General features: G+C 45.9%; 1 protein-coding gene across 1 annotated transcript in view; it reads right to left on the reverse strand.

Moving 5' to 3' along the window:
* DICER1 (dicer 1, ribonuclease III) overlaps window positions 1-27,348 on the reverse strand; it is a 521,797-nt gene that overhangs the window by 421,308 nt on the left and 73,141 nt on the right. Inside the window, exons 3-4 of the mRNA XM_086937733.1 lie at window positions 14,240-14,422; window positions 782-944 (exon numbers count right to left, since the gene is read on the reverse strand). Of these exons, the coding sequence (XP_086793859.1) occupies window positions 782-944; window positions 14,240-14,353 (277 nt within the window). The 5' untranslated portion in view covers window positions 14,354-14,422. The remainder of the gene's footprint in view (window positions 1-781; window positions 945-14,239; window positions 14,423-27,348) is intronic.

Raw genomic sequence — 27,348 nt, forward strand, 5'->3', positions numbered from 1 at the left:
GCTTAAGCAACCTGCTCTAATGTGGCCAGTGGAAAAAGGCTTCATATATCATTCAGCCAATCTTAAAGCCGAACAGTTCAAACAACTTGGCCAACAAGTCGAGAAAGGTCAGTGAGTTTGCACTGAGATCAATGAGGTGAAATAGATCACCTGCATAATAATTATTCTTTATTTACTCGCTCCCTCAATCTTTCCTAGTGAAATATTGATGCAAGTGGTTTCATAGCTAGCACTAAAATGAACAGGACATGTAACAAAGTTAACTGAAAACAAACTAACTCGAAACGAATGATATGATATTACAATGTCGCAAAGTCTAAGCAACCCTTCTTTGGAACACAAACCTAGTGAGATAATTTAAGCAGCTTTGAAGGCCAACTTAAGGAACACATTTTCTAACTGTCTAAACACTTTGGTATCCAACACCTAAAGGATGCTGTATGGCAAAGTCAAACCGAACCAGTCCTTCCACTTCGTCAGTCATGGTTGGATAAGTGTACAGTAAGCACAAAAGTCAAAAGTCAGGTTCAGAACATTCCTCTAGATGATGTTTGTACACACTTAAAACCGACAGTTAACTATCTATATTTTGGCTATGACCAAGTTGACTGGGTACTGAAAATGAATTTATAAATATTTTAATACAGAGTACGTTAGAAAAACCTATGAGTGGTTCTTACTTCACTTTAAACAATTACAAGGCAAAATATTGGACTACCCTGCATTAAAACATTGAAATGGTAAGGATCCACACCAAAATACTACAAGAAATTGATCTTACCAGAGTTGACAAGGAACACAGTTCGTTTGCCATGCTGGTTGAAGTCTCCCCGTATCTGGTAGGACAGCTCTTTTGTGAGTAGTACAGCAATGAATGTTTTCCCTGAACCAGCATTTAAGCAAACTATTGTGTTACGATCCAGTGCCGCTTCAAGCAGTTCAACCTGTGGATTGAATCAGATATTAGACTGTAGCAGTATCTCAGACAAAAGTACCTATGACTTGGCGGTAACAAGACATTTTGCAACAGCAGAGTAGAATATTCTATACCAGGATCATACTCTAGATACTTCACACTATGGGCTTATGCAATAAGACTGTACTGTGGGTCTGCGTACATAACAGTTTATAACCAATACGCATGAAAGCACACACTGGCATAAACCATATATGCAGATGCACAGAATGCAATAGGTCATATATTCCTATTTTTGCTGAGAGACTTCGCCCCTGGAGTCCTAGCGCTATCCCAACAGTTTCAGGGACGTTACAGTTAGATGTTGAAATAAGGTAGAAGTTAATGTTTACAATTTTAAACTCTAAAAAACCCCATTTATAGTTCATTTAGCCAACTAGAACCTACAACTGCGGCATGAACTGCTTATGACCTCATATGTAACATCACTCAGAACATGTTAAATCACTCATGACATCTCGAATGACAATTTATGACACAATTGATGTTCACATATAATCGTTGTGACACAGTTGTATAGAGTTTGTGGCCTTTAAGTAATTTAACATGTTACAACTGTGGACAATTTTCTATTCACCTTAATGGGATTTACCTTCAAAAGACTTTACATGAGCTGCAATTTTAGTCAGGAGGTTGACCCGTATACATTTGCCACTCTGAAGACACCTTCTGTCAGGCCCTACGTAGTTTAGTAAAATAAACTACACACATTCCTGAGATGGGTGCACTCAACTTTTATCTTGTGTAACACTAAGCACTTCTTCCACCTCAACCTTTAGTGATTTGTAATGGTGCACTATATAGAACTTTCAAAATGTACAATTACACTTGTCTCTAGGGTTTACACTATTTTGATGCTATTGACCCACATGTGAACAGACAGGAACTCTATGCCGTACATCACTGTGGTGTGGTGACTGATGTAATCAATGAGGTCAATTAAGATATCAACAGTGATAGAATAAGTGGAGGTCACAAGATGTCTTGTATCAGGAAATCACCCAGGAGGAGGTCAAGAAACTTTTACATTCAAGTAAAAAGGGGAAAGCTGCAGGGCCTGATGGGCTACCAACAAAGCTATACATATATCTGAGTGAAGCGCTAATCCCTTTCATGATTCAGCTGTTCAATGAGATCCTAAGTACCGGGGTACAACTGCCTGGGTCATGGGGCGAGGCAATAATCACACTAATATTAAAACCAGGGGGGGCGTGGCCAAGCAGCATGGCCGACAGGATGTGAGCTCCACCAGCTCCGTCCCGCAGACCACTTAAATCCTCCTAATAATCCTGCCCGGACCCTCCCGTTCCCTGGAAAGCGTGTCGGAGGGGCAGTGGTAGCCCCGCCGGTACTCCTGTGCCTGGTGAGACGGACCCGTGATGGGCAATCTGCCGTGTGCGCTGGACTGGCTGTTGCTGGAGGCGGCGCCGGCGTGCTCTCTCACGCTACGCCGCGGCTTGGGCCTGCACGCTGGGCCGGACGGCGGAAGAGGCGACCGGAGACCCCAGATCTGAGTGCGCCCTCTGATGTCCACCGGTGGCCTGCTTGAGGATCCCCGACCCGCGACCGGAGGACTGTAGTGCCGGATACCCAGGAATCTCCTAGTGTGTGGTGAGGAGGGGAGCGGGACGAAGGCGCCGTCCATTTTGTGTGGCCTCGCTGTGCTGGAGAGCTGAGGGCCCCCCCCCCCCTTTTTGGCTAGCGCTGCACGCCCGATCATCGGGGCGCCTACACCCAGGAGTGGGGGATGTGGATGCCGATTGCCCTGGCTCCCCCTTGAGACGTGGGGGTGCGTGTGGGGGCCCTGGACAGTTGTGGGCCTGTCTGTGTCCGACTCTCGCGTGGAGACTGCGGAGCTTTTGCCGCATCTGTTCATCCTCCCGCTGGTCTGTTTCCTGCGCCCTGAAGGGGCTCTGGGTTTCCGCTACCTGTGAGGCATCAGAGGGGGTTTTTGGAGAAGTGTTGCTGGGCCCGTGGACGGACGGCGCCCCTCCCCCACATATCCGCCATTTTGGAGTTGGTGCCGGGCGGCCTCTTGAGGATCGGTGGCGGCCGATAGAGGGGTGCACCTGTGCCCCGCCCTGCCCAGGCCTGTGGAGTATAAGCGGTGCACACGACATTGCGCTCTGGTGGAAACTGATCTGTGGCCTGCACTGCCTGCTGTGGTCTTACCGGGGCCCTGCCCACTGGTCCTTCGGGGGGCTCAACGGTCGGGACCTGACCCTACGCTGTCTTGCCTCTTGGTTTGCCTGATCCGAACACTGCTCGCCCTATAATCCTCAAGCGCTGTGGTGTGCGCATACCCTGCCTTGTTTGGGTGACTTGAGGGACCCCTCCTGATAACACCGTGCGAACCCCTAAACAACTGATATGGCGGGCCGGACTGGACGTGTCCCTAAGGCTACCCAACCCAACACGATTACGCAGTACACTACCCCTCGCCTGCAGCCGCAGAGGATCACGCGCCAGACGGGCGATGGGGATGGTGAGCCGCTGGAGCCATCCAGGGCGGAACTTCTCAAGGCGATACAGGGTTCACACACTGCCCTGGAACGTCAAATTGAGACGGTATCCATTGATGTAAACCTTTTGCGGACAGACCTTCGCAAAGTAGCGGATAAAGTCTCGGACGCGGAGGGCAATATCACTCAACTGCAGGGGGAGTTTGCGTCCCTACAGAAGTCACTCTCCCAACTTACTTCTACTACCCGTGCATTGGAGAGGCGCGCCGAGGATGCAGAAGGTAGGGCGCGCCGCAGTAACATACGGGTCCTGGGGGTGCCGGAACGGCTGGAGGCAGGGAACCCTGAGCGATTCCTAGAGACCTGGATCCTTGAACATCTGTGTCCGAGTGGATTGTCCAGCGTCTTCATTGTGGAGCGGGCGCACAGGGCCCTGGTGCCCCCTCCACGACCTGGGGAAGCCCCTAGAGCCCTCATTGCAAAAATCCTGAACTATAAAGACCGAGACTGCATCCTTAAGGCAGCGAGGGAGTCGGGGCCCCACATGATAGAGAACAGTCGTATTTCAATTTATCCCGACTACACCCAGCAGGTGCAGGAGCAAAGGAAATCCTACTTGGGAGTCAAACAAAAGCTACGCGACATGCAGCTACAGTACATGCTTTTATACCCTGCCAAGCTCAAGGTGCTCTCCCAGGGCCGGGCGCACTTCTTTGAGACGCCGGCGGAGGTATGGGAGTGGCTTGAGATCAGAGGAGATGATCTGCCCCCGGGTGAGAGAGGGGGCTCGCGAGATGTCTGGGGGACCAGGCCGCAAAAGCGACGGCGTGGCAGGAGAAATCGCCGTTCTGGATCCCGTGGTCCTCCTGAGGCTCGACCCACGGTGGGACCGGATGGGGCCATCCTGATGGACGTCTCACCTGAGGGGCCTGGATCAAGCTTGCACGAGGCGGCCGCACCTGATGACATTTTGGTACCAGATACTTTACAGGAGACGCCGCTGAACTTGGATTCTGCGGCCCCAGTGGTCCCGGAGACGGCCTTGCAGGCGCCAGAATTGGAATGATCCTTGCCCTGCCTCCATTGACTCCACTGTGAGATAGCTTTTATTGTGTGGCTCCCTATGGCCCGGCAGCTCTTTAAAACTCTGATTGTTCGGCCTTGATGCTGAGGACGATTGAATACTGATTGATACCTCGTGCTTGGCATCTGAGCTGTGTGTGCCCCGAATGGTGGAAGGTCTGAGTGGGGGCTGTCCCTCCCGCATTGCTGACTTGGGGAGGGAGATGTGACCGGGTTCACATAACGGATCCGATGGGTCTTTTGGGGAGCTGGGAGGGGGGGTGGGTCGGGTTGTTCTGTTGTGTGTGAGTGTGTGTGAAGTGTGTTGAATGGGGTGGCTGTGCACGTCCTGGCACTGGCGGGGGAAGGGCGGGGTGGCGTTTTTGGTTGTTGCTATCCTATTGCTCGTGGGTGGTGGGGTTGAGGGGGTTCAAGTCAAAGTTTTGTATGTTGGGGTTGTTGGGGGGTGGGACTCGAGTTGCGACAATGATGACACTGGCATTTGGCGCATGTTGCTTCCGTTTTGCGGGGTGCTTGTTTTATGCGATGCATCCCTGGAATTCTATGTGGCGAGGGCCTACTGGCGACAGCCTAGGCTGTGTTTATACTGTTGCCCGGTTGGGCGTGATTGGTGGTCATGGGGTTTAAATTCTTGACATGGAATGTCCGTGGCCTTGGTACGTGCACTAAGAGACACAGGGTCCTTACCTTCCTCAAACGCCATGGGGTTTCGGTTGCTTGCTTACAGGAGACCCACTTAGATGAGGAGGGTGCGCAGCGACTGGCCAAGAAATGGAGAGGCCAGATATTCCATTCCTCCTATTCTACATATGCTAGGGGGGTTCTAATTTGGGTGGCACCTGTGGTTCCATGCGCTGTCCAATATATTGATGCGGATGTGGAAGGCAGGTACATATTGGCGAAGCTCAGATTGGACGATAAAATCCTTTTGATCCTTAATACGTACGCGCCGAATGTTGATGACCCGACATTTTTCTCCCAGATGCAGGATCTTGTGGCTCCGAGCCTGGACGCACCCCTCCTCTGGTTCGGGGATTTCAATTGCGTGATACATCATGAACTGGACCGCCATCCACCTAGGGTGGGCACTAAGCCCCGTATGACGGCGTGCTTACAGGATGTGATGCATAACATAGGGGCAATCGATGTCTGGTGTGCCTGTCACCCCACGCAGAAGCTTTACGCATGTTACACCCCGACACATGGTACTCATAGTAGACTAGATAGAGTGCTGGCAGCCAACCTCCCCTCCTTTCTCACGTTGACGGTTACACACCAGGCCCGGTACCGGTCGGATCATGCTCCGGTCACGTGCGTGGCGCAATGGCCTGATCGGACGGAGCGCCCACGCACGTGGAGACTGCCGACTGACCTGCTTCAAGACCAGGTGGCCCGGGACCATGTGGCATCGTCACTTTCCGATTATCTGGAACTCAACTGGGAGGGGGGTGATCAGTCCTACTCCACTAAGTGGGAGGCGCTGAAAGCGGTCGTCCTCTGAGCGTGCATGGGCCTGTCGTACGGAGTCAGGAAACAACTGCTATCTGACTTGCAGACTGCGGAGGCTGAGCTCTTGCGCGTTCAGACCCGGACGCCTCAGATCGACGGGCGGAGGGCTTGCCCTTGGGTCGGTCCACGACATTCTCACGAGGCTCGATAAATTTACGCTGGGCCAATATAGACAGCGACTACACCGTGAGGGGGATAAGTCTGGCCGATTGTTGGCCTGGATACTTCGCCGAGAGTTCACGGCCGAACGTATAGTGGCCCTACGGACGCCCAGTGGCGATATGGTCCATTCGGAGGCCGGTGTACTCACAGTTCTGCAAGACCATCTGCGTGTTGTGTATGAGGCTGACCTGTCCATATCTGAGGAGGTCTATCATTTATACCTTGAAGACCTCGGCTTGCAGACCCTGCCAGAGGCGGCGGTGAAAGAACTTGATGTCAAACTGACACTGGGTGAAATTACTGCGGCGATCGCCGCCCTCCCCCGGGCCAAGACCCCTGGCGGGGATGGATTCCCTGCAGAGTTTTACCATGAGTTCGGGCATACCCTGGCCCCCCTCCTTTTACAGGTCTACAATGAGGCATTACGTACGGGCACCCTCCCACCCACCTTGAATCAAGGTGAGGTTTGTATGATCTTGAAACCGGGTGGTGATAACACAGACCCCGCTTCTTACCGCCCTATCACTTTGATAAACTCGGACGCAAAAATCCTGACTAAACTGTTGGCCAATCGCCTTGCCCCACACGTGGCCCGGCTCGTCCATCCAGACCAGTGTGGTTTTGTACCTGGTCGTAACACGGCGATGAATTTGCCCCGCCTGAATCACGTATTGCATGAGGTCCGAGGGCGAGAGGCTCCCCATGTGTTGGTCTCGGTCGATCTGGCTAAAGCCTTCGATACTGTGCATTGGGGTTACCTGATGCATGTGCTCTTAAAGATGGGGTTTGGTCCCGGATTTCGAGACTGGATCCGGGTCCTGTATGGAGCGCCCCGGGCCAGGGTGCGTCTGGGTTCGGCCAGCTCTGATGAATGGCCGTTGGGGAGGGGTACCCGGCAGGGTTGCCCGTTGTCCCCCCTTCTATTTGCCCTTGCAATTGAGCCCCTGGCCATATCTGCCCGCAAGGAGTTGCATGAATGGGGTATCGTGGTGGGAGACACTACTAATGTTGTCTCCCTCTACGCCGACGATGCGCTCTTCTACCTGACTTCACCGGTGGAGGCCCTTCCCGCTTTGTTGCGACTTTTGGACCGTTTTGGTGCGGCCTCTGGTCTGCGCATGAATGTTAATAAGTCCCTGGTGTTCCCACTCACTCCTAGTGTCCTCGACCCGGCTGCGGATTCTTATTATTTGGGCCTCCGGTGTGAACGCCTGGCGTTCCGGTACCTGGGTATTCAGGTGGCCGCCTACGGTGAGGCTCTCTTAACTCATAACATAGACAAGATTCTTGTGGCTCTCCGTAAGTCCATTGCATTCTGGAACACACTCCCTCTCTCCCTTATGGGCCGGCTGGCAGTTGCCAAGATGGTGATGCTTCCTAGAGTCCTATATGTGCTGCAAAATACCTTATGCCCATTGCCCCCCCCGGGTGTTTCGTACGCTGAATTCACTCCTCACATCCCTGCTCTGGGCGGGTGGCCGTAGCAGGGTTGCGTTGCGTACAGTGATGCAGTGTTGGGACGAGGGCGGTCTCGAGGCCCCAAGGTTTGATTTATACTACTATGCAGCACACCTTCTCCCAGCGGCCAGGTGGTTTGCTGACGACGAGAACTGGGAATTGACATTGTTCGCGGGTGTGGCTTCGGACAGGGTCTTGCAGGAGGCTCTCATGCAGGGTCGGGGCGCTGATAACGCACTGCCTTATGTCGTCAGGCATACGGCTAATATTTAGCAGCAGTTCGTTGAGCGGGTTCTGCGACGTGCGCCGTTTCACAGGGAGCTCTCCCTTTGGATCCTGGCCCCAATACTCACAATGGAGGCAAATATGTCTTTCCGAGAGTGGCGCCCTAGGCAGTTGCGAGACCGTCGCGGATCTTTATCCGGACGACTCTTTTGTGTCCTTCGAGAGAGCGGCGGACTCCTTTGGACTCCGTGAGGGCCAGGACTTGCATTATGGATGTCTCCGGGATGTAGCCAGGACGACGTGGCCCCAATTCCCAGAGGCGCCCCAGCTCACTAATACCCTGGACATCATTTTGTCCTGTGGCAGAGGTAGGAGACTGATTTCCCTCCTTTACTCAGCCATGCGCAGAGACTCGACTCCCCCGTTGGCGCCAGCTTGGGCGGCTTGGGAAGCGGACCTGGGGTTCGAATTGGATCCAGCTCAGAGGAAGCGAATTGGACTATTGACTCGCAAGGTATCTTGTAATGCGCGATTCAAATTGATCCATTTTAACTTTGTCCATCGCACATATATGACGCCTGCCTCCCTCCACCGTATCTCCCCGGATAGGAGCCATAATTGCCTGAGGTGTAGTGCAGAAAGGGCGGGATTCCTTCACCTGGCTTGGGAGTGCCCCTTGGTACATGATTTTTGGATTGAGGTGGTAGCACACATTACCCGGATTACACATCTTAATTTGCAACTAGACCCGCTTCACTGTCTACTAGCGCTAGTGCCCAAACCCAGGGAGAGGGGTCTGTCCTACAAGTTAATGCAACTCCTGCTGGTACTGGCGAGGAGGCGGGTGGCCATTACCTGGATGGGCCGGAGGGCACCTGAAATCCCTAGTTGGCTGCGGGACGCCAGGGAATGGGCCTTGGCAGAAGAGACATATATGCAGCGCACTCGTAGGGATGGGAAACTTCAGGATGACTTACTCGCTTGGAGAGCCATGTGTCTCGAGGGGATGGAGGGGGATGACTCCGACGCTACCAGCGCGGAGCTGTTTTCCTCCGCTTCCTCGGAGTCTGATGAAGATGGGGGGGGGGATCTGGGGCGGGGTGTCGGGAGGTGGTGTAGCAGTCCCCTGAGCCATGCCGATATTCCTTGTTGCGTACATTTGTCTTTCATTGTGACTACCATTTGACCACACTGCACTATGAGGACCGCGTTTTAGTGGGCCCTTGCCTTCATCTCCTTGTATGATTGTATCAGCGCTACAAATGCCATTCATGGGGGTTTACGTTGCTGTTATGTTATTGTTTAGGTTGGAACTGCATCATAAATGAAAATTGGCGTAGACATTGATATTGTTTATTTGATATTTGAAGCACAAGAGCGAAATCCTTTACTTGTTTAACAGGTTTATCGCGACGCCGCCCTGCCTCCGGGATGTGGGCCATACCTGGCTGTGTACTCCCTTTGGACCTGGCCTACCTGGTCCATCTGTGTCAACTAGCTTGATAACTGTATAATTTGTGCCTTCTTTACTATCCTCGCCACCAAAAACAAAAAAATGTAAAAAATAAATAAATATTAAAACCAGGGAAAAATCCTACTAACTGCGAGTCGTATAGACCAATATCATTGCTCAATGCAGTCAATAAGATCTTTGCAAAGTGCCAAGCAGATAGGTTGAGATCAGTGGCAGGAGATATGTTACACAGAGATCAGAAGGGGTTTGTCAAGACCAGACATTTACATGAGCTCACATATAGCCTTATTGGCGCAATAGACCTGGCCTTGGCGCACTAGCTCCCGTTAGCAGTTACGACCTTGGATGCCACTAATAGAGTTACCTGGGTGTACTTGGCAGTTGTTTTGGAAAAGTACAACTTCGGGAAGAACTTTTGCAGGGCAATCCAGCTAATCTATCAAGACCCATCAGAGAAAATGCTAGTAAATGGCAATTTAACTAAGTTGTTTAAAATATCCAGAGGCACTAGACAGGGCTGCCCTCGGTCTCTTCTCCTCTTCAACCTTAACATTGAGCCGTTTACACAAAACCTAAGGGATGCTGCGAACATCCCCCGCTTTAAGCATGAAGGTAGGGAGCGAAAAGTAGCACTCTATGCAGACTATATAATGGTGTATCCCTAGGATCGCGCTGTTTCCCTGCCAGCTATTTTCCAATATGCAGTGGAGTTTGGTAAGGCGTCAGGGTATGAAGTAAATACTGAGAAAACAGAGATAATGTTCTGTTATGGAATTTAGAGGAGGGAAATACCCGGACCAAAATATAAATTCGATACCTGGTGCTGAAGATTGTACAGGAGACAGACGAAATTCTATAAGTCAACATGACAAATATTACAAGGGAATGTACGTGGCTAACAAAGAGCTGAGTGCACCTTCCCCTATCAATCTATGGGCGGGTGAATCTGGTTAAAATGATCTTACAAAAATCACTTTCTTATTCAACACAATCTCTTTTATCGATAGATGACTTTCCAAAATGTAAACTTCTGCAGGCCATAAATTCATTTATTTGGGCCTATAAAAAGGCACAAGAAATTCTTGGAAAAAGCTGCGGTTCAAAAGGGAGAAAGAGGGTCTATCCCTCCAGGATCTACAATACTATGCATGGGCTTTTCAACTGACCCACTCCACAATGCTGTTAAAATCCCCAGACTGCTCCGGCGTGGGGACCCATGTTTTCAGCAATGCTGAAGGGGGCTGATTTAGAAACAGATTGCTCTCTATTTAAGTTTGGGGACCCCAAATACTTGAAAAAGATTAGACTCAAGGTGCTAAATGGCAATGGCTTGAACATGAGCTAGCATTTGACAGCTGACAGGTCTAAGCTACTACTCTAACTTGGCCCCTTTATGGGACTCTCCAGGAACACCAGACTGCCTAAAAGATAAACTAGCCAGCTCATTAAGAAATTCAGGGCTCCGCTGTTGGGGGGACCCCGCCCAGGATGGCAATCTAATATCTTGGTCACAGCAATGCAGTACTTTGGAAGGAGAGCTCTCCAAATTCAAATATATTCAACTGAGAAGTTGGGCACAGAATCAGAAGTCTACGATCGGCATGGGCAACTATCTAGAAGAGCATCTGGCGGCGAAACCTCTCGGGAGGAAAGAGGGACCGAAGTGATATATAATGATTCATGTGCACTTTACTCTTGCTGTTTATAGCGGAATTATGGGTTCCTGTGAGTAGTCTGAGTTTTTATCCTTGGAATGGTCTGTGGTGAGGGGAGGGGGGGGGGGGGGGGGGGAGATCGGGGTTTTGCAGGGTTAGGGGGTTCCATTTTTTTTCTCGTGCAAGTCAGTTTTATTTTCGCAAGGCCCACAACCCTATGTAGGCCATAACAAGGAATAGGAAAAAAAGGCGAAGAGCCTGTAGGAGGAGGCAGGAGGGAAATTAACAGACAGAGTGATGAGAGGACAGAAAAAACAGGAAGAAGAAATAAAGCTAAGACAAGGGGGCAAGAACAGATAGAGCGAAACGGGAGGAGTCGCCGCATTACTTGTGGTTTCAAATAGTGAGGGTCAAGGATATTGCGAAAAGGAGAAGGGTGGCGGGCTGGGGGGTGGGTAGGAATGGGCAGAGGCGTTCAATAGTCGGATCACCGCGTGAGGCACACCATGGAGGACAGGATTACATTTGGATGTGCATTATATGCATGTATTGTTCTAAAGACAATTGTCTAAACATTATTAAACTCGACTGACTCTGCATGTTAGAATGTTTTACTGAAATGGATTTAGAAGATATTTGAGAACTCCTACAAACTGTGACCTAATTTTAGGTTTCTAGAGCATTAAACATATTTCCTGTGACAATAGGAAGCCACACATTTTTCTCATTAACTGAATTGTCTCTAATGGTATGAGATAGTGAGAAACATTTATCTGTGCAGAAACTACTTTAAGCTCTTCAGAATTACACCATGTGCCTCCTTCCTTTTTCGACAATCAATGCACTCCTTTGAGGTTTCTTAAAGGGAAACAAAATGATCTGAGTCTCTCAGGCAAAATGCTTGCCTATGACAGTGGGCTTTGCATGCTGGACATAGTTACCTATTGTTGCATTTTCTAGTTATCAAGGACTGGCTTTTAGGCTCTTTAACGGACCCAGCCCACCAGATTGAGAGATCGTTATGGGCGACCACCCACCGCTACACTACCTTTACAGAGGTAGAATCCCTCTTTGGTCTTCTCCCTATCTACCAAATTATTATTTGCCTCATTGTAAGGCTTGCTACATACAATTCAATGGGAAGTTCAACAAACCAGCAAGATTCCAATATGGGTGGGAACACATTTAGCTGGGGACTTTATTGCCATGCATCAGTAGTAGGACATGTGCTCTAGGCAAGCCTTCGTTCATTTTCAAATCTACAAATCAGCATTGCCCTCTGCAAACCCTAGTTTTCTGTGATCTCAAACTAAGATATTGTTTTACTCCTGGGACTTTAGTTACATAGAATTTTAATTATTAACCCAATCCCACCCCACTCATTTTCTGCAATAAGGGCATTAAGGCTGGCTGGGGTAGGTGGCTTGTTTCAGGAGGATTGGCGAATGAACATATGCATCCGATTCAGTCATATTCAATTCAAGTACCTCCACAGGTTTAATTATACCAGAGCCTTGCTCAGCAAACAAAAAAAGTTCATATTCTTCCACAGTATGCCCAAGCAATCACCGTGCTTTGGTTCCTTTTAGCATATAAACTTGAAGGGGAGGAGGGGTGATTATTCAGGGGCTCTGGAAAGAAGTTCTGAAGCAGTACCACAGGTGCTTAACTGGCCAAACCTGCATAACCAAAGCAAACTTCTCCATATATCTGCCAACACAGACACTGACTATTACATAATGGTCTTGTTACACAGTGCTTGGTGATAGCACAACATCAGAAAACGAATAGAAAGCCACAAAGCTCCCCTTTGGTGTGAATGGATGCAGGACACAAACAGATTTATAGAGTGGCCTATATAAGAAGCATAGTAAGACATGGGACCCACGGAAGGGCACTGTCCATCCAGATTAATTTTGTGGAAGCTGAAGTTATGCTCTTTATTTAAACTTCACTGAACACTCATTTACTATAACAGCTTATATTTGACATCCAAATCTCAAACATATTTGTACACACTTGCTATTCAAGGGCTGCTCGCTGTTAAATTCAGTTTTTCTCCATGCTTTATTCTAAACACCAATAAATAACTACTTAATTTTTAAAAATTAATTACAGAGGGCTCTTTTGGCATGCAAAAGAGGATTTATGGGAAAGAATGGACAGACATCAAAGTTGGCGTCTGGTAGTAACTTTATTAGAAAAGAGGGATGAGTCCCTCTAACACCTGTATTCCAGTAAAACGCTGCTGATGGCTCTCACGAAAAGAGGAATGTTAACCAAATTATCATCTTAACTAACTTAAAGAGCCTACAGAAAAGCTGTTTCCCAGGTTATCAGTGTAACTTTTCCATATGCCTAAGTTTCATGAGGTTTGTGATCCACAAGAAACCTTTAAATCCCAAACTGGAGGTGGCCAACTAACAGACAAATACACATTGAGAATCCATATAGATTTTCAACAACAGCTTTCTGTAATTATTGGAATACATCAATGTAGGTCTTAAACCATACCAAATAAGATCAAATGAGATGGTCCTGAAAATAAGGCCTGGTCAGTACTCCACCAAAAAAAAAAACCTCAAACAAAATGCAATTTCTATTCAAAAGCTCTGAAAAGCTCCTCATCTGAGGAGCAGTTTTCTATCTTTCATTAACCAGTAGGTCAAACTTTAGAAATCGGACAGCCAAGATCAGAAAGTGAGACAGGGTTCACTCATAACAAACGTGGCCCCTCTTATGAGAAATAAGATAGGGAACTCTGGCAAAAGCTTCTAGAGGTTCCAGATTGAAATCATGTAAGACTAACTACCTGAGATCCACTGGAATCTTCAGCTATTCCCTTCTCTTTCAGAAAATGTTAAGCAGCATTAGCAGCAACGCATGGAAGGCATAAAGCCTCTTCCAACTGATTAGGAACGTATCCCAAATGGAGAACAGAACCCTGCAAACACAAGACATAAAGAAGGCACTTTGCCACAAAAAAAAGATGTATTTCTGAAGATGGGTTTGTGCCACTGCATACTATATTTAAGCATGTGTAACTTGGGTATTTCACCATTTCTTTACTTCGGTCTCCTCTTCTTTAGTTCTAAATTGATGCCATGTATGAACTCAAATTGACATATTAGAACACCAAAAACCTGCAACACATTGTGCGCTGTACTGCAAAACGACAGTATTCATTTCTGTAAACATGAAAACATATTTATTTCCAATATTAAGCCAGGTGTACCTGATATTTCCTTGGTGTATAAATGTCATCATGAATAGCTTCTTGCTGCCATGGCAATCCAAAAAAAGGACCCATTGGTGAGGAAGCTGGGGTCATGAGCTGCAGTCCTGCCATGCTGGGGGATTACAAAATGGGTATCTTTCATTCATCTAGGGTTTCCTTCATTGCCATTTCTGTTTATCACTGTAAAGAAAAATCCAAACCCATGTTGGCCATGATTCAATGAAAACAAAAAAGTGTAAACTTAGTTGGGTTGTGCTTGCTGAATGTGCAGTGAAAGGTATCTCGTAACAACTTTATTTAACTGAACATACATTTTTCACTAGTTAAGCAGTTATAAAATAAAGTTTTTTCCACATAGAAAACCAATGTTGTACGTGTAAGACATCGACCCCATAACCACAATGCTCTATAACGTAGACACAATTTTCAAATTGTATTTTCCTTGTCGTCATGTATTTAGTGTGAGAAGTGAAAGCTATGAATAAGGGTCCTTTTGTCATGGTATATATATCTTGAGGATTCAAACAACATTTACTAATAATTCACGTTTTATAGTTTTCATGCACTTCTGGTTTTAATTCTCTGAGAAAATAAAGTAGTATTTTTATTTTAACGAAAAAGAATGGCGATAGAGCTTTCCCAAACAACTAAATGTGCATGTAATATGCAAAATACATTTTGTTAAACAGTCAGTCGGACACACTTTGCTGTCAAGATCTCCAGGGCACACAGACACTAGAGCCACTGAGCTCTCTAAGAGAGAAAGTTAAGGGTTCCTGGTAAATGTCAAGTCAACAACAGAAAGTTGACCTCACCCAAGCCTCCTTGACTCTCTGCGAAGATGTGGATGTGCATCCAAAGCTTAACTCAAGAGAGGTGCATGGAGGAAGTCTAGGTACAGTACAAAACAAGTATTAGAGCAGCAATAAAGTACGAATGTCAAGCTAATGCTTTATGTTAACGATAAATATATACATTTTAATTTCCGAAAGCTCGCCGTATGGCGGAGTCTTCATCTTCTGTCCGGAAAGTCATCATACATCAACCTACTGAGTTCTGCCACTCGGTATTCGACAAAAACTTAAAGAACATCTTGATTCTTTGTGTTTAGAAGGTATTATTGAGCCCACAGACAGTTCTGAATGGGTTTCCGCTATTGTTATAGCACTTAAGAAAAATCAAGATTTAAGATTGTGTGTGGACCTTAGGTCCCTTAATAAAAATATTGTAATTGATGCACATCCTCGCATCCAGGAGATGTTAACAGCTGTCAACGGGGCAACATTTTTCTCGGTAATAGATCTTAGATCTGCATACCATCAGGTACTCTTGGATGAATCATCCAAAGATTTGACTAAGTTTACTACACCTTTTGGTTTGTACAGATTTTTGAGGATGCAGTTTGGGCTGGCATCAGCAGCTAGCGTTTTTCAAAAGCTAATTGAAAATCTTTTCCAAGGCATTAAAGGAGTTCAGTCATTTCAAGATGACATTTTGATTTTTGCTGGGACTTGTGAAGAACATAATGTCATTCTCAGTAAGGTACTTGGTATTCTTGGTTCGAAGGGTATGACTGTAAGTAAAGCTAAATGCAAATTTTTGGTGGAGGAGATGAATTATTTGGGTCATAGGATTAATGCAGATGGCATTTTTCCTAAGGAGGATTTAGTTAATACCCTGGAGAAAATTTGTACTTCTAAAGACAAGGACTCCTTAGGTTTAGGAGAGTATTATTCGAGATTTGTAAAGAGTTATGCTTTGGTAGTAGAACCTCTTAGGCAATTGTTGAGGAAAGGCGTTCAGTTAAATTGGACCAGTTTACATGATGAGGCATTTTGTAATGTGAAGAAACTTATTTCAAAAGCACCTGGTTTAAAAACCTTTGATCCTCAGGGTAAATCATTTGTCACTGTGGATGCTAGTGCCATTGGTTTGGGTGCTGTTTTCACCGAGTTAGTTGATGGATGGGAAAGAGTTATTTCATTCATTTCAAGAGCTATTCCTGGAGCTGAAAACCACTATAGTACAATCGAAAAGGAAGCCTTAGCCTGTGTTAGGGCGGTAGAGAAGTTCAAGTGTTTCTTGTGGGGAAGTCCTTTTACTCTTGTAACTGACCACAAACCTCTTGTTTTTATGATGGATGGTATTAGGTGTGGAAAGGAGTCTTCTAGATTAGTGAGATTAATAACCAGGTTACAAGAGTACAATTTTGAAATCCAACATATTCCTGGTGGGAAAAATCTGACAGCGGACTGTTTGTCAAGACTTCCACCGGTGGAGGAGTGTACTTATGAGAATATTGATCAGCATGAATGTGTTGTAGCTTTGTTTGACGCTATTGATTCTGTTAAATCTGCTATTACGGTAGAAGAATGGGTTGAGGCTATGGATAAGGATGTAATTCTTGAAAAACAGTTTGTTGTCCAGGGATGGCCTCCTTTTAAAAATCTTGATGAGCATTTGAAGTGTTTTGCACAACTTGCTGATGAGTTAAGCTTAGAAAATGGTATTCTTTTGCGTCAGAATTTATGTGTACCTCCGGTGAGTTTAAGGAGCAAACTTATGATGTTGGCTCATTCTGGTCATCCAGGTGTCTCGGGCACTAAAAAAATTCTTATAACTCGGTACTGGTGGCCAGGTATGGATGCCTGTGTGGAGAGATTTATTGACAATTGTGCTATATGTGTTAAGGCTGACAAACATTGGAAGGTTTCAGCTCAACCTTTATCTCTTCGTGAGGGTGCAGTCAGACCTTGGGATGAAATTTCAATTGATTTTGCTGGACCTTTTGAGTGTTTTGGGAAGGAAAAAAGATTTTCTATTGTGGTCATTGACAATTTTTCTAAATGGATTTATTACACTTTTGTAGAACATCCTGTCACTGATGCTGTGATAGAATTTTTAGACTACATTTTCAGGATTGAGGGTGCACCCAATCTCATTTTATCTGACCATGGTGTGCAATTTGTTTCTAATAAAATGAGAGCATTTTTGAAGAAATTTGGTGTTAAATCTATAACCACTCCGTTATATTGTCCTAGGGCCAATGGTCAAGTGGAGAGGGCAAACAGATTTATTAAGGAGGGGATTCAAGCAGCATTGGAAAGTAATTTAGATGTTTGTGAGTTTTTGAAGGACAAATTGTGGAGTTATCACATAACTCCAAATACTTCAACAGGTGTTTCTCCTTATTTGCTTATGAGAGGAAGGAAGGATAAGTCATTGTTGCAACCTGAATTCATGAAGGAATCTTTTGATGTAAACATGAAAGAGGTTATTGTAAGAGCTAAGGAGAATATTCAGGTTTCACGCAATGCAGGTAAAATGTATCATGATGCTTATCATAAAACAAAAGACAAAGTTATTAATGTGGGGGATTGGGTACGTCTCATTAAACCCACTTTGAATGCCAAAGGTTCATCTAAATACACCAATCCTTTTAGAGTTGAAAAAGTTACTGAGTCTGCTGTATTTATCAACGAGAAGGGCTGGTGGAGCAAAGGTTCTGTTGTTGTTCTTAAGCCAGGGCAAGAATTGTTTTTTGCTAAAGATGAGGATGATGTATATCTTTGGAATGATGTTAATTTTGGGAAGGGGTGTAGCTCCAAAGATATACTTTCTTATGATGGTTGCTTGGATGGTTCCGATGTGCAAGAAGTTGGTTCTGAGCAATCCAATATTGCTGAGCAATCCAATATTGCCGAGCAATCTAATGTCTCTGTTTCTATGGAGGAAGAACTTATTGGTCCTGCTGTTCAAGATAACACGTCATATAAAAGAGTTTCCAAAACTCCTAAAAAATTTGATGATTTTGTTTTAGATGTGTAGTTTTATTTTGTTTGTTTGATTTATAAAAAAGGCAAATGTGGTAATATAGTCTTTTCTTAGTTTCCATCCCTGATGGTTCGTGTAGTTTTTGCTTTACAGAATTTATGTATGTCATTTATGGAACACTATGATGTAATTGTAGAACGGTGTATTTTATGTATTCTATTGTAAGACGGTTGCACTTGGGACAGCTCAGACGCTTTCCCTGTGTCTCCAGTGGGTCTTTACTTATACACTTAATAAAGTGTTTAATTTTAGTTTACTCCGTTTCCTGAATCTTTACACTCTCACTCTGAAAACAGATCAGCTCAGTGTCTGGGAAGTAACACAAATAGAGCATATTGGTGTAATGCCATTTTGGTGAAACATCTTTCCACACTAAGGCTTAGTGAAGAACAGACAAACTGAGACTGAGTGGGTGGCATTAAAAGGTAGTTGTAGGAAATTAAATTTTTAGTTGGAAAGGATGAGAGTTCCACACAAATAAGCCCACAATTGTCTCTCTACTGAGAACCAAGTATCCCACTGTACTCAGGGGACGTTTTGTTAGCTAGAAATCTCAATTCGCTGGCACGCAACACTACCACTCAAATTATTGTGCAAAACATGATGTTGCTGGGCATTATGGGGCAGTTCCTCATCCATTGTTATCAAAATTATAGTAGCGGGATCAGCTGGTGTTATAAGCTCTCAACTGCAGCCTTGTGTTGCAGGTTTTTTTCAGCTTTCTTTTTTAATTATGGTGGGTGTCCCGGTCCCAAATGAGGAACCCAGATCCATCACGGTTTGTAGGAGGCTTCAGGTGGGCCCCAAGGCTCCAATGAATCCAGCAGGCTCCCCCAGCATCCCTTCCTCCATAGAAACAAGAGCCGGCATCAGTTTTCTGCTTCAGCATAGCAGAAGCAACTCTTATTTTGCTTCTGCTCGAGGGCCCAACTACAGGCAGCAACTTCAGAGGATCGTGCGATCAAGCAGTTGATGACAACAAAACATGGAAACAAAACTTGAAGAATGGAGCAACAAGACAAACTGAAATAATCATAACTAACATGATGAAAGAACTCGTCCGTCAAGGAAGCGGCCTGTCAAACTATGTAAATATAGTAACGTCAATTAAACCTTCGGTTGCAATAAATCTTGCAGAAAAGACCAAAATACCAAAGAAAACAAAAATGTGTTGCCTGGTCCAAACAAGGATTGTAAGGAATCAAGAGAAGATATCCAGGGATGCCCAGAACAAATTAAGATGCCCAGAAAATTACAAAAACCGAATCAAGAGAAAGACAAAAGATGTAATGCTCGATGACTTTAGAGGCCTAGAATAGCATGCACAGGATATTGACTCCCAAGGTTCTGGAGAAAAATAAGATAAAGACTAGCCGCCAAAATTAACACACTGAGGCAAACATAAAAAAATGATAACCTTCTTCCTAGGTGTTTTCAACGAAGAAACCCAAACAGGAAGTGGATCACAAAATAGAAGCTCCCCCAAAGAAAATAGATGAAGGACACAAACTGAAAATATAAAGAAATTCTTTACAGAAGGGAACATTAAAGAAGGCAATCCATAACCTGACCTGAGGGATAGACCCGAATCTCAACAGGATACCACTGAAGGTCTTCAAACACCAATCAGTGTTGGGCTTCAGCCCCAGCACTTATCTACAAGATCACAGCTAAAAAGAACATCCCTAAATTATGGCTTAAGAGCCTAATTATGACCCTTATACAGAAATGATCCAAAATCCTTCAGGCACACCAGCCTAAATGACACAGAATGTTAGACTATACTAAAAACTGTTTATAATCGATATGGAAGATTGGAAGGCAGATCAGAACATACTAAATCTAATCCAAACCTGCTTCAGCCAGAGAATTTCCACAGTGAACCAGTTCTTTGTTTTCTCCCACAAAGTATACATATAAAATCCAGGAAACAATTCAGTTCAGTTCATATAGTCTTTATTTCGAATAAAAAATTCATAAAAGACACAATATATAAAAAAAAACATTTCAGCATTACAATGTTGTACAATGGATCCCCCAAATACATAAAAGTGAATTTAGCACAATCATATGCAGCATAAAAATTTGGTTACTGTTAAAAACAGGGGTTTACAATTAAAGGGCAATTTACAGTTTCTTTGCACGAATCAACCACATCCAACCCAAAAATTTAGCTATACAAATCACTGATTTAGCAGTGAGCAAGTCACGCAGTTTAAGCAAAGCTATATTGCTACCTCGACAGTTCAGTGTTTTGCAAATTGGTTTCAGCCATTTTAATCTAGGCAATCGATATGCAGGACATGCAAAGAATATATGTCCAATACTTTCCGCCTGGTCAGGGCAGACGGGGCATTTATTGCTTGTGTCCTTAGCCCACTTTGCAGTGAAGGACTTGACCGGCAAGGTTCCCACCCGAAACTGATGGTACAGCTTACGGTCGAGTGTTTTGCATATCAAGTCCCAATAGGGTTCGAGGAACGGAGTTAGCTTATGCATTAAAAACTGTCCCGTTAGGCTGTTCTCTGAAGAGAGAGTGACCAGTACAGATTTCTTAGTGGCCCAAAAAAGCTCTTTGAATTCCACTTTAGATGAGAAACAAGAACTTTCCGGGTGTAACCATAGCTCGCGGAGGCCCATGGAGTACAATATTAGCTTAACCTCTCGTAGCCATGGAATTTTCTGGGCACCGCACAATGCTCTTACCTCCCCCAATTCATGAGCAAAGAGACTAAGCTCTTCGGTCGTCCACAGACGACGCCATAGAGCTACAAGGCGATACTGTGCCATCTCATTCAGCGGTTTACAACCTAAATCTAAAAGCAGGGGTTTAATGGGGGTCGATTGAGGAAGTCCTACTAAATTCCTAAGAAACCTATTCTGTGCGCTGGTTAACGCCAGCAAGCCCTTGTAACCCCATATATCCGCCCCATACAGGATAGCTGTGTTCACCTTGGCCTCGTAAATTTTTAACGCAGGTGTAATGCGTTTGGTCAAGGTTTTTTTCTGTTCCTTCAACAAGCATCCTGTAAGGCGAACAAATTTAAGAGTTGACACCTCCAATTGGGGTTTCCATGTAAGTTGATGGTCAAGAGTCACGCCCAGGTATGACATGACTTTAACCTGTTCAATTGGGACACCCTCTAATAAAAATGAACTTGAAATGGGTTTGTTTTTGTTAAAAATCATAAATTTAGTTTTATCGGTATTAATCTGAAGGTCATTAACTGTGCAAAATTTGGCAAATCTGTTAAGAGCAGCCTGTAGGCCACACCGAGTCCTGGAAAGGAGCAGGGTGTCGTCGGCGAATATTAGCATGGGGTACTTTGAACCCCCCCCAAGGATGGAGCATCAGTATGTGCGTCTTTTAAAAATGCAACCACCCGGTTGATAAACAGGAGGAACAAAGTAGGGGCCAGCACGCAACCCTGCCTTACTCCACGTTCCACAGGGAAGCTAGCAGTCACCTGACCCTGTTTACCCCATCTTACACGGGCAAAATTATCCTCGTGTAGGCGCCTTACTAGCTCTAGTATTTCAGGTGGAAAACCCATAAGTTCCAGGGCTGCCCAGAGTTTTGCCCTAGGTACCAGGTCGAATGCCGACCTGAGGTCAATAAAGGCAGCGTAGATGACACCGCCGCCCAGAGAAACCACCTTCCAATACAGCATGGTAAGGCGAAACACCTGGTCTAAAGTGCTAGTGCCTGATCGAAACCCTGCCTGCATGGGGGAAGAGTATGTTATTTTCTTCTATCCACCCTTGTATTCTGGCTAGGGCCATTCGTGAAACCACTTTTTGGATAGTATCGATCAGGCTGATGGGGAGATAATTTTTGGGTGACGATCGATCCCCTTTCTTATAGACCGGGAGAATCTCAGCCCCTTTCCAGGATTGGGGAATCCTCTCTCCAGCTGCGATGGAATTTGCCAAAGTTGTTTTGTAAGTGACCCACAGATCTAAATTTAGTTTAAAAAGATCAGCTGGTACCGCATCAATACCTGGTGCTTTCCCGGACTGAATAGATTTTAGTGCATGTTCAGTGTCAGAGTTATTAAAAATAAGCCTGTCCTTGTGAGGAGCTAATATAGTCCCTGCTAAGGGATCTTCAGCCAACTGGGAGACGTTAGGGATTTTGAATTGAGTCGAAAAAAATTTCACCCAATCATCAGCAGAGACATGGTTTTCAGGGGATAGTAAATCTGAGCCCCTGCCCCATCTGACTATCTCCCAGAACTTAAATTGGTTGGACGATTCACAGGCTTGAAGGAGATCGAGCCAGTAGGAGTCGTCCCAATCCCTTTTAGCCTCCCAAATAATTCGTCTGTAGTCCTGTCGCGCTGCCCTGATAGCGGGGGTATTTCTAGATTTTACAGCAGCAATGAGAATACTGTGGGCTTCTCTACAATTCTTGTTATACCAACCCTTAATTTGCTTCGCTTTCTGTTTCCGGCATGGCCTAGTAAGAAGTTCCTTAATAGCCGCGAAACAGGCCTCATGGAGATCAACAATATTTTGCTTAGGAATAACATTTGTGGTTACTGCCATCATCCTAACTCTAGTATCTAAAACCAGGTCTTCTATCTGACAAACAAGCTCATTTTTGGCTAAAACCCTAGGCCATTTGACCCGTCTTCTGTTGTCACACAAAACAAGGTCAGATGTGATACAAGATGTTTCTGCCTGGGGAAGCCCTAGTCCTGGAATCTTGAGTATAAGTGAAAGAGGATTATGATCACTCTCTGGCCTAGTGTCAATAGACATGTCACTAACTAAAGCCCAAGATTCAATGTTAATTAAAATGTAGTCAATGCGACTTGTGCTAGACCCATTGTCGAAAGTTGGTTTACCCTCCTTGTCAGATAAACTGCGGCCGTTCACCGCTCGGAGCCCCCATTCTAGGCAGAGTCCAAGCCAGTGGACGGCAGCCTCGGTACCCCTGACACCCTTGGTAATTGATAGTGGGGGAATATCCCAGGCGAAATCTTCCTCTGAGCCTACATCCTCATCGAGATTCAAAATGGGCTCAAATGAGGAATTCAAGTCACCAGCCACTAGAATAAGCTGGTCACTTTTATACTCATTAAAAAAGATTTCTAAGTCATTAACAATTGGTTGCTTCTTGCCCCCCTGGCATCCTCTAGCATAAATGTTGATAAGGATAATATCCTTGCAATTTGGTTTGCTAAGGGATATGCAAAGAAGGTCACAATAGGATCCAATATAGGGTCATTGGCTAGTTGGGGTGGGGACAGGGATGGGCGGTGGTGTATGTCAACCGTTGTGAGTAAGGGTCGAGGGCCAGATATACGCTCAGGAGTCAATGCCAAAGCTAGGTTGCCTAATGATGATTTCTTAGAACTAGCTATATTTAAGGACAGCTTGCGAGCAGCTTCAAGTTCTAGGGAAACCCTATGCTGCATTTTATTAATTTCGGCATCAATGGCCAAGTTTGTCTTAGTTAAGAAATCGTCCAGAGTCCCGCTAGGCCCGTTGAGACCCTTGGTAGTTTTACTACGTGTGGCCCTAGTACACATAATGAACTATGAAGAACTATAACACAGGGGAAAGAAAGAAAAAATACAATACCAGTTCACAAGGAAATCAGCCAAGGGATATGGCCCAGACCAGACCTCTAAGACCTCGAACGGCCTCAAACGGCCCGCTCTTAGCCCGGTCTTTGCCCCGGGCTGCGTCCCGCGCTGCGGGAGAAGAGGCAGTGTTTAAAGTGTTAGTGAAAGGGCGGGGGCGGAGCTCCAGGGAGAGCGGACCGGAAGCTGGCCACGGTCTCGCAGGGACACCTGGGTAAGGTAGTCCCTGCACGCTTGCAGCCCTGGAGTTCCAAGTTCACCCTGAGTCACCCCCACCGAAGACGGGCAGAGACAGCACCAGCACGGTATCCCAGATGAAGCGGCACCCGCGGAGCGGGTGCGGCGAACAGCACAACAGTCAGGAGCAAGGGTGAGGTGTGCGCTAATCCACGAGTGCGCTTAGCAGCAACAGCGAGGTGTCCCAAGGTCAGGAACTGCCCAGGTGGTTTAAATTGCCTTCTGATGGGCGGAGCTCCAGGGAGAGCGGACCGGAAGCTGACCACGGTCTTGCAGGGACACCTGGGTAAGGTAGTCCCTGCACGCTCGCAGCCCTGGAGTTCCAAGTTCACCCTGAGTCACCCCCACCGAAGACGGGCAGAGACAGCACCAGCACGGTATCCCAGATGAAGCGGCACCCGCGGAGCGGGTGCGGCGAACAGCACAACAGTCAGGAGCAAGGGTGAGGTGTGCGCTAATCCACGAGTGCGCTTAGCAGCAACAGCGAGGTGTCCCCTCAGGAAACAATTCCTTTGTATGAGGAAATTTTGCATTTTACATCAGCATTCAACTTGAAACCAAGGCACAGACTACAGAACAAACTAACAAATAAGGGTCTGAAGCCTGCTCTCCTCTCTCTCGTATGGAAAGCTGTACTCAGAAACAACCACCCCCAAGTACGAGCATAGCAAACACAAGGTCCTTACAGACAATTTTTAGACTCTTGCTTAGTAAAACAAGGATGTTTGCTCACCCCAATTCTGTTCTCGCTCTAAACAAACATTAACAAAGAAAGTTTGCAAGCAGCCCAATTTGTGCCGACCATGAAGGCAGTCAAGTGCCAGCAATTCTCTATGCCACAAATTCCATCCTCCTGGCTCAGTCCCTTAAAGGGCTTCGAGTGAGGTTAACAGTCAAGGAGAAATACGGTGCAATAAGGGGGCTGAAAATACACAGCCAGAAGGCAAAGAAAAGGATCTTAATGAAAAATTGACAACAAAGCACAGCCTTTTCCATCAGGTGCACAATGTCCAGGCGTTTAGTGCCTTCGCCTACTGGGGTGTAACTATAACCAGCAACATGAGCCGGGAACCACATATTAGGAAAGCAACTGAAAAGTCAGACACACCATTAACGCCCATCTTCAGGCTTGTCCGTTCACAGGGAAACCTATTTTTCCAGTATATCAAAAAAGTATTTCAGGCAAAAGAGGGAAATCATATAGCTGATGAGGTTGAACTATGGGGCCTGGACAATGTAGGGCTGAAATCAGACACCATGAAAGAAAGCTCTGTAAGACACTGCTTGTGCTCTCGACAGGCGTTTCCACCATTACACTAGAATCCAATGTTGGATACATCCCTAGTCTAGATAGATGCTTAATGTCACCAATAAAATACAAACGGAAACGCTGGAAATCGATCACAAACTACTCAACAAAGCATGGAAGGAGCACTTTGTTATCTACATAACACCTAAATATACAATGGTGTTCAAAATAAAACTGCCATTTCTTGGCCTTGCAACAAAAAACTCTAGGACAAAACCTGAGACCAATTCCATCACTGCTGGCAATTCAAAAAGCAATGCAAACAAAAAAGAAAACTGAATGCCATAGATCAAGCTCCAAAGACAGGAGGTTGTTGGCACTGGTCAGAAGCGGAGCCTGCTTCGCCCTGCTAATAAGGCTCCTAAGGAAAGGAAATCTGGGCTTCACGGATAGATGCACATGAGGAATCAGAGAGAGGTAAGACGATCTTGCAAGAAATGACCAAAATATAGCTGGAAACAAACTAATGTTTTACCTTCTCAGCAACATGTCAGTAACAACAACAAACATGGTTAGTTCCTGGCAAGGAGTTGGGCAAAATGAGGCAAAGCAGATGTCACAGCAAAGGTGCGGACGGATTAGCAAGAACTCACATGAGTATATGCAAGAGAACGTAACTGCCCTGAAGCACCTCAGAACCTAACACTGCCTATATTTTAACAGCAATAGACGCCCAATAGATGCTCAAGCACTTTAACCTTTTTAATTTTATTTTTCACCTTCCAATATTTCTCCTTTGACTGGTCTGTAAAGATGTACTTAAGTGCGCGAAAGCCAATACACTACTTAAACTGAACTAGACACTTATGAAGGATAACCTCAGCCTGCCCAGACAGCAGTCGGAAAGTTGTTCTCCTTTTGGAGAACAACTTTCCGACCTGATTGCACAAGGCGCACTTGGCGACTCCAATAACCTAATTCTTGGGGATCTGAACCTTCGCTGGAATGAGACACACAATCCCCTAATCCAATCGTTATCCAGCCTCCTTCATGATAACAACCTGCAACAACATTGCACAGAGGAGACTCATTACAAAGGAGCCACACTGGATGCTATCATCTCACAAAAGAAATCAATCACGATCAACCACATCCTTCCCGTCGACTTGTCAGACCACCACATGATCCTCTTTCATATCAATCACCCCATTACCTCACATAAACCCCCCCTACACCCCCCCAAATGGACAAGAAACCTCTCTCAAATACCCCTGGATATCCTGGATGATCAGTTAAGCTCTCTTCTTCCGGCCAATAAAGCGCACCTTTCCACCAATGAGCTCACCGACTGCTACAACTCCAAGCTAGTGTCCATACTCGACAAACTTGCACCACTAAAGCTCAAAAGAAGCAGAGCTATCCCTTCCAGAACGTGGTTCACCGCTGACCTCAACGCAGAAAGGAGAACTCTAAGAGCCAAGGAAAGAAAGTGGAGAAACAACCCAACGGCCATCCTTCGTGATCAACTGAAAGCAGCCCGAAGGAAATACAACAACCACATCAAAAACAAAAAATCCAGCTTCTTCCGCGAGGCTCTGGACAAAGCCAAAAATAGACCGAAGGAACTTTACAGCATCATCAGGCAACAAACGTCCAAACCACTGTCTTCTTCTGTGCTAGCGTTTAAAGATCTTTGCGACAATTTCGCCCACTTCTTCAACGAAAAGATCACAAAAATTGAACTTTCACTTGACCCCAACAATTCACACCCCAAGAAGACCAGTTCGGCTGCTCCTCAGGCTCTCTCTCCCGGCTCTTTGAGCACCCCTTGGCTTAGCTTCCGCCCCGTCCCAGACGCAGAGATAATCTCGCTGATCTCGTCCTCCAAACCATCAGCTCATATCTCTGACCCCATTCCTCCCTCACTAATCATGAAAATGAAACACTCTCTTGCACCTATATGGGGCAAAATCATAAACAGCTCCCTAAAAAACTGAGTAGTCCCTGACTGCCTAAAAATTGGGCAAGTTACCCCCCTGCTGAAAAAACCAGGTCTTGACTCAACAGACCTGAAGAACTTCAGACCAATATCTAACCTCCCTCTACTAGCCAAAACATTGGAACGATGTGTACTCCTGCAACTGACTCATCATCTGGACAACATCAATCTCCTAGACCCCCTCCAGTCTGGCTTC

Source organism: Lissotriton vulgaris, chromosome 9, assembly GCF_964263255.1.
Source record: "Lissotriton vulgaris chromosome 9, aLisVul1.2, whole genome shotgun sequence".
In the NCBI taxonomy this organism is placed as follows: domain Eukaryota; kingdom Metazoa; phylum Chordata; class Amphibia; order Caudata; family Salamandridae; genus Lissotriton; species Lissotriton vulgaris.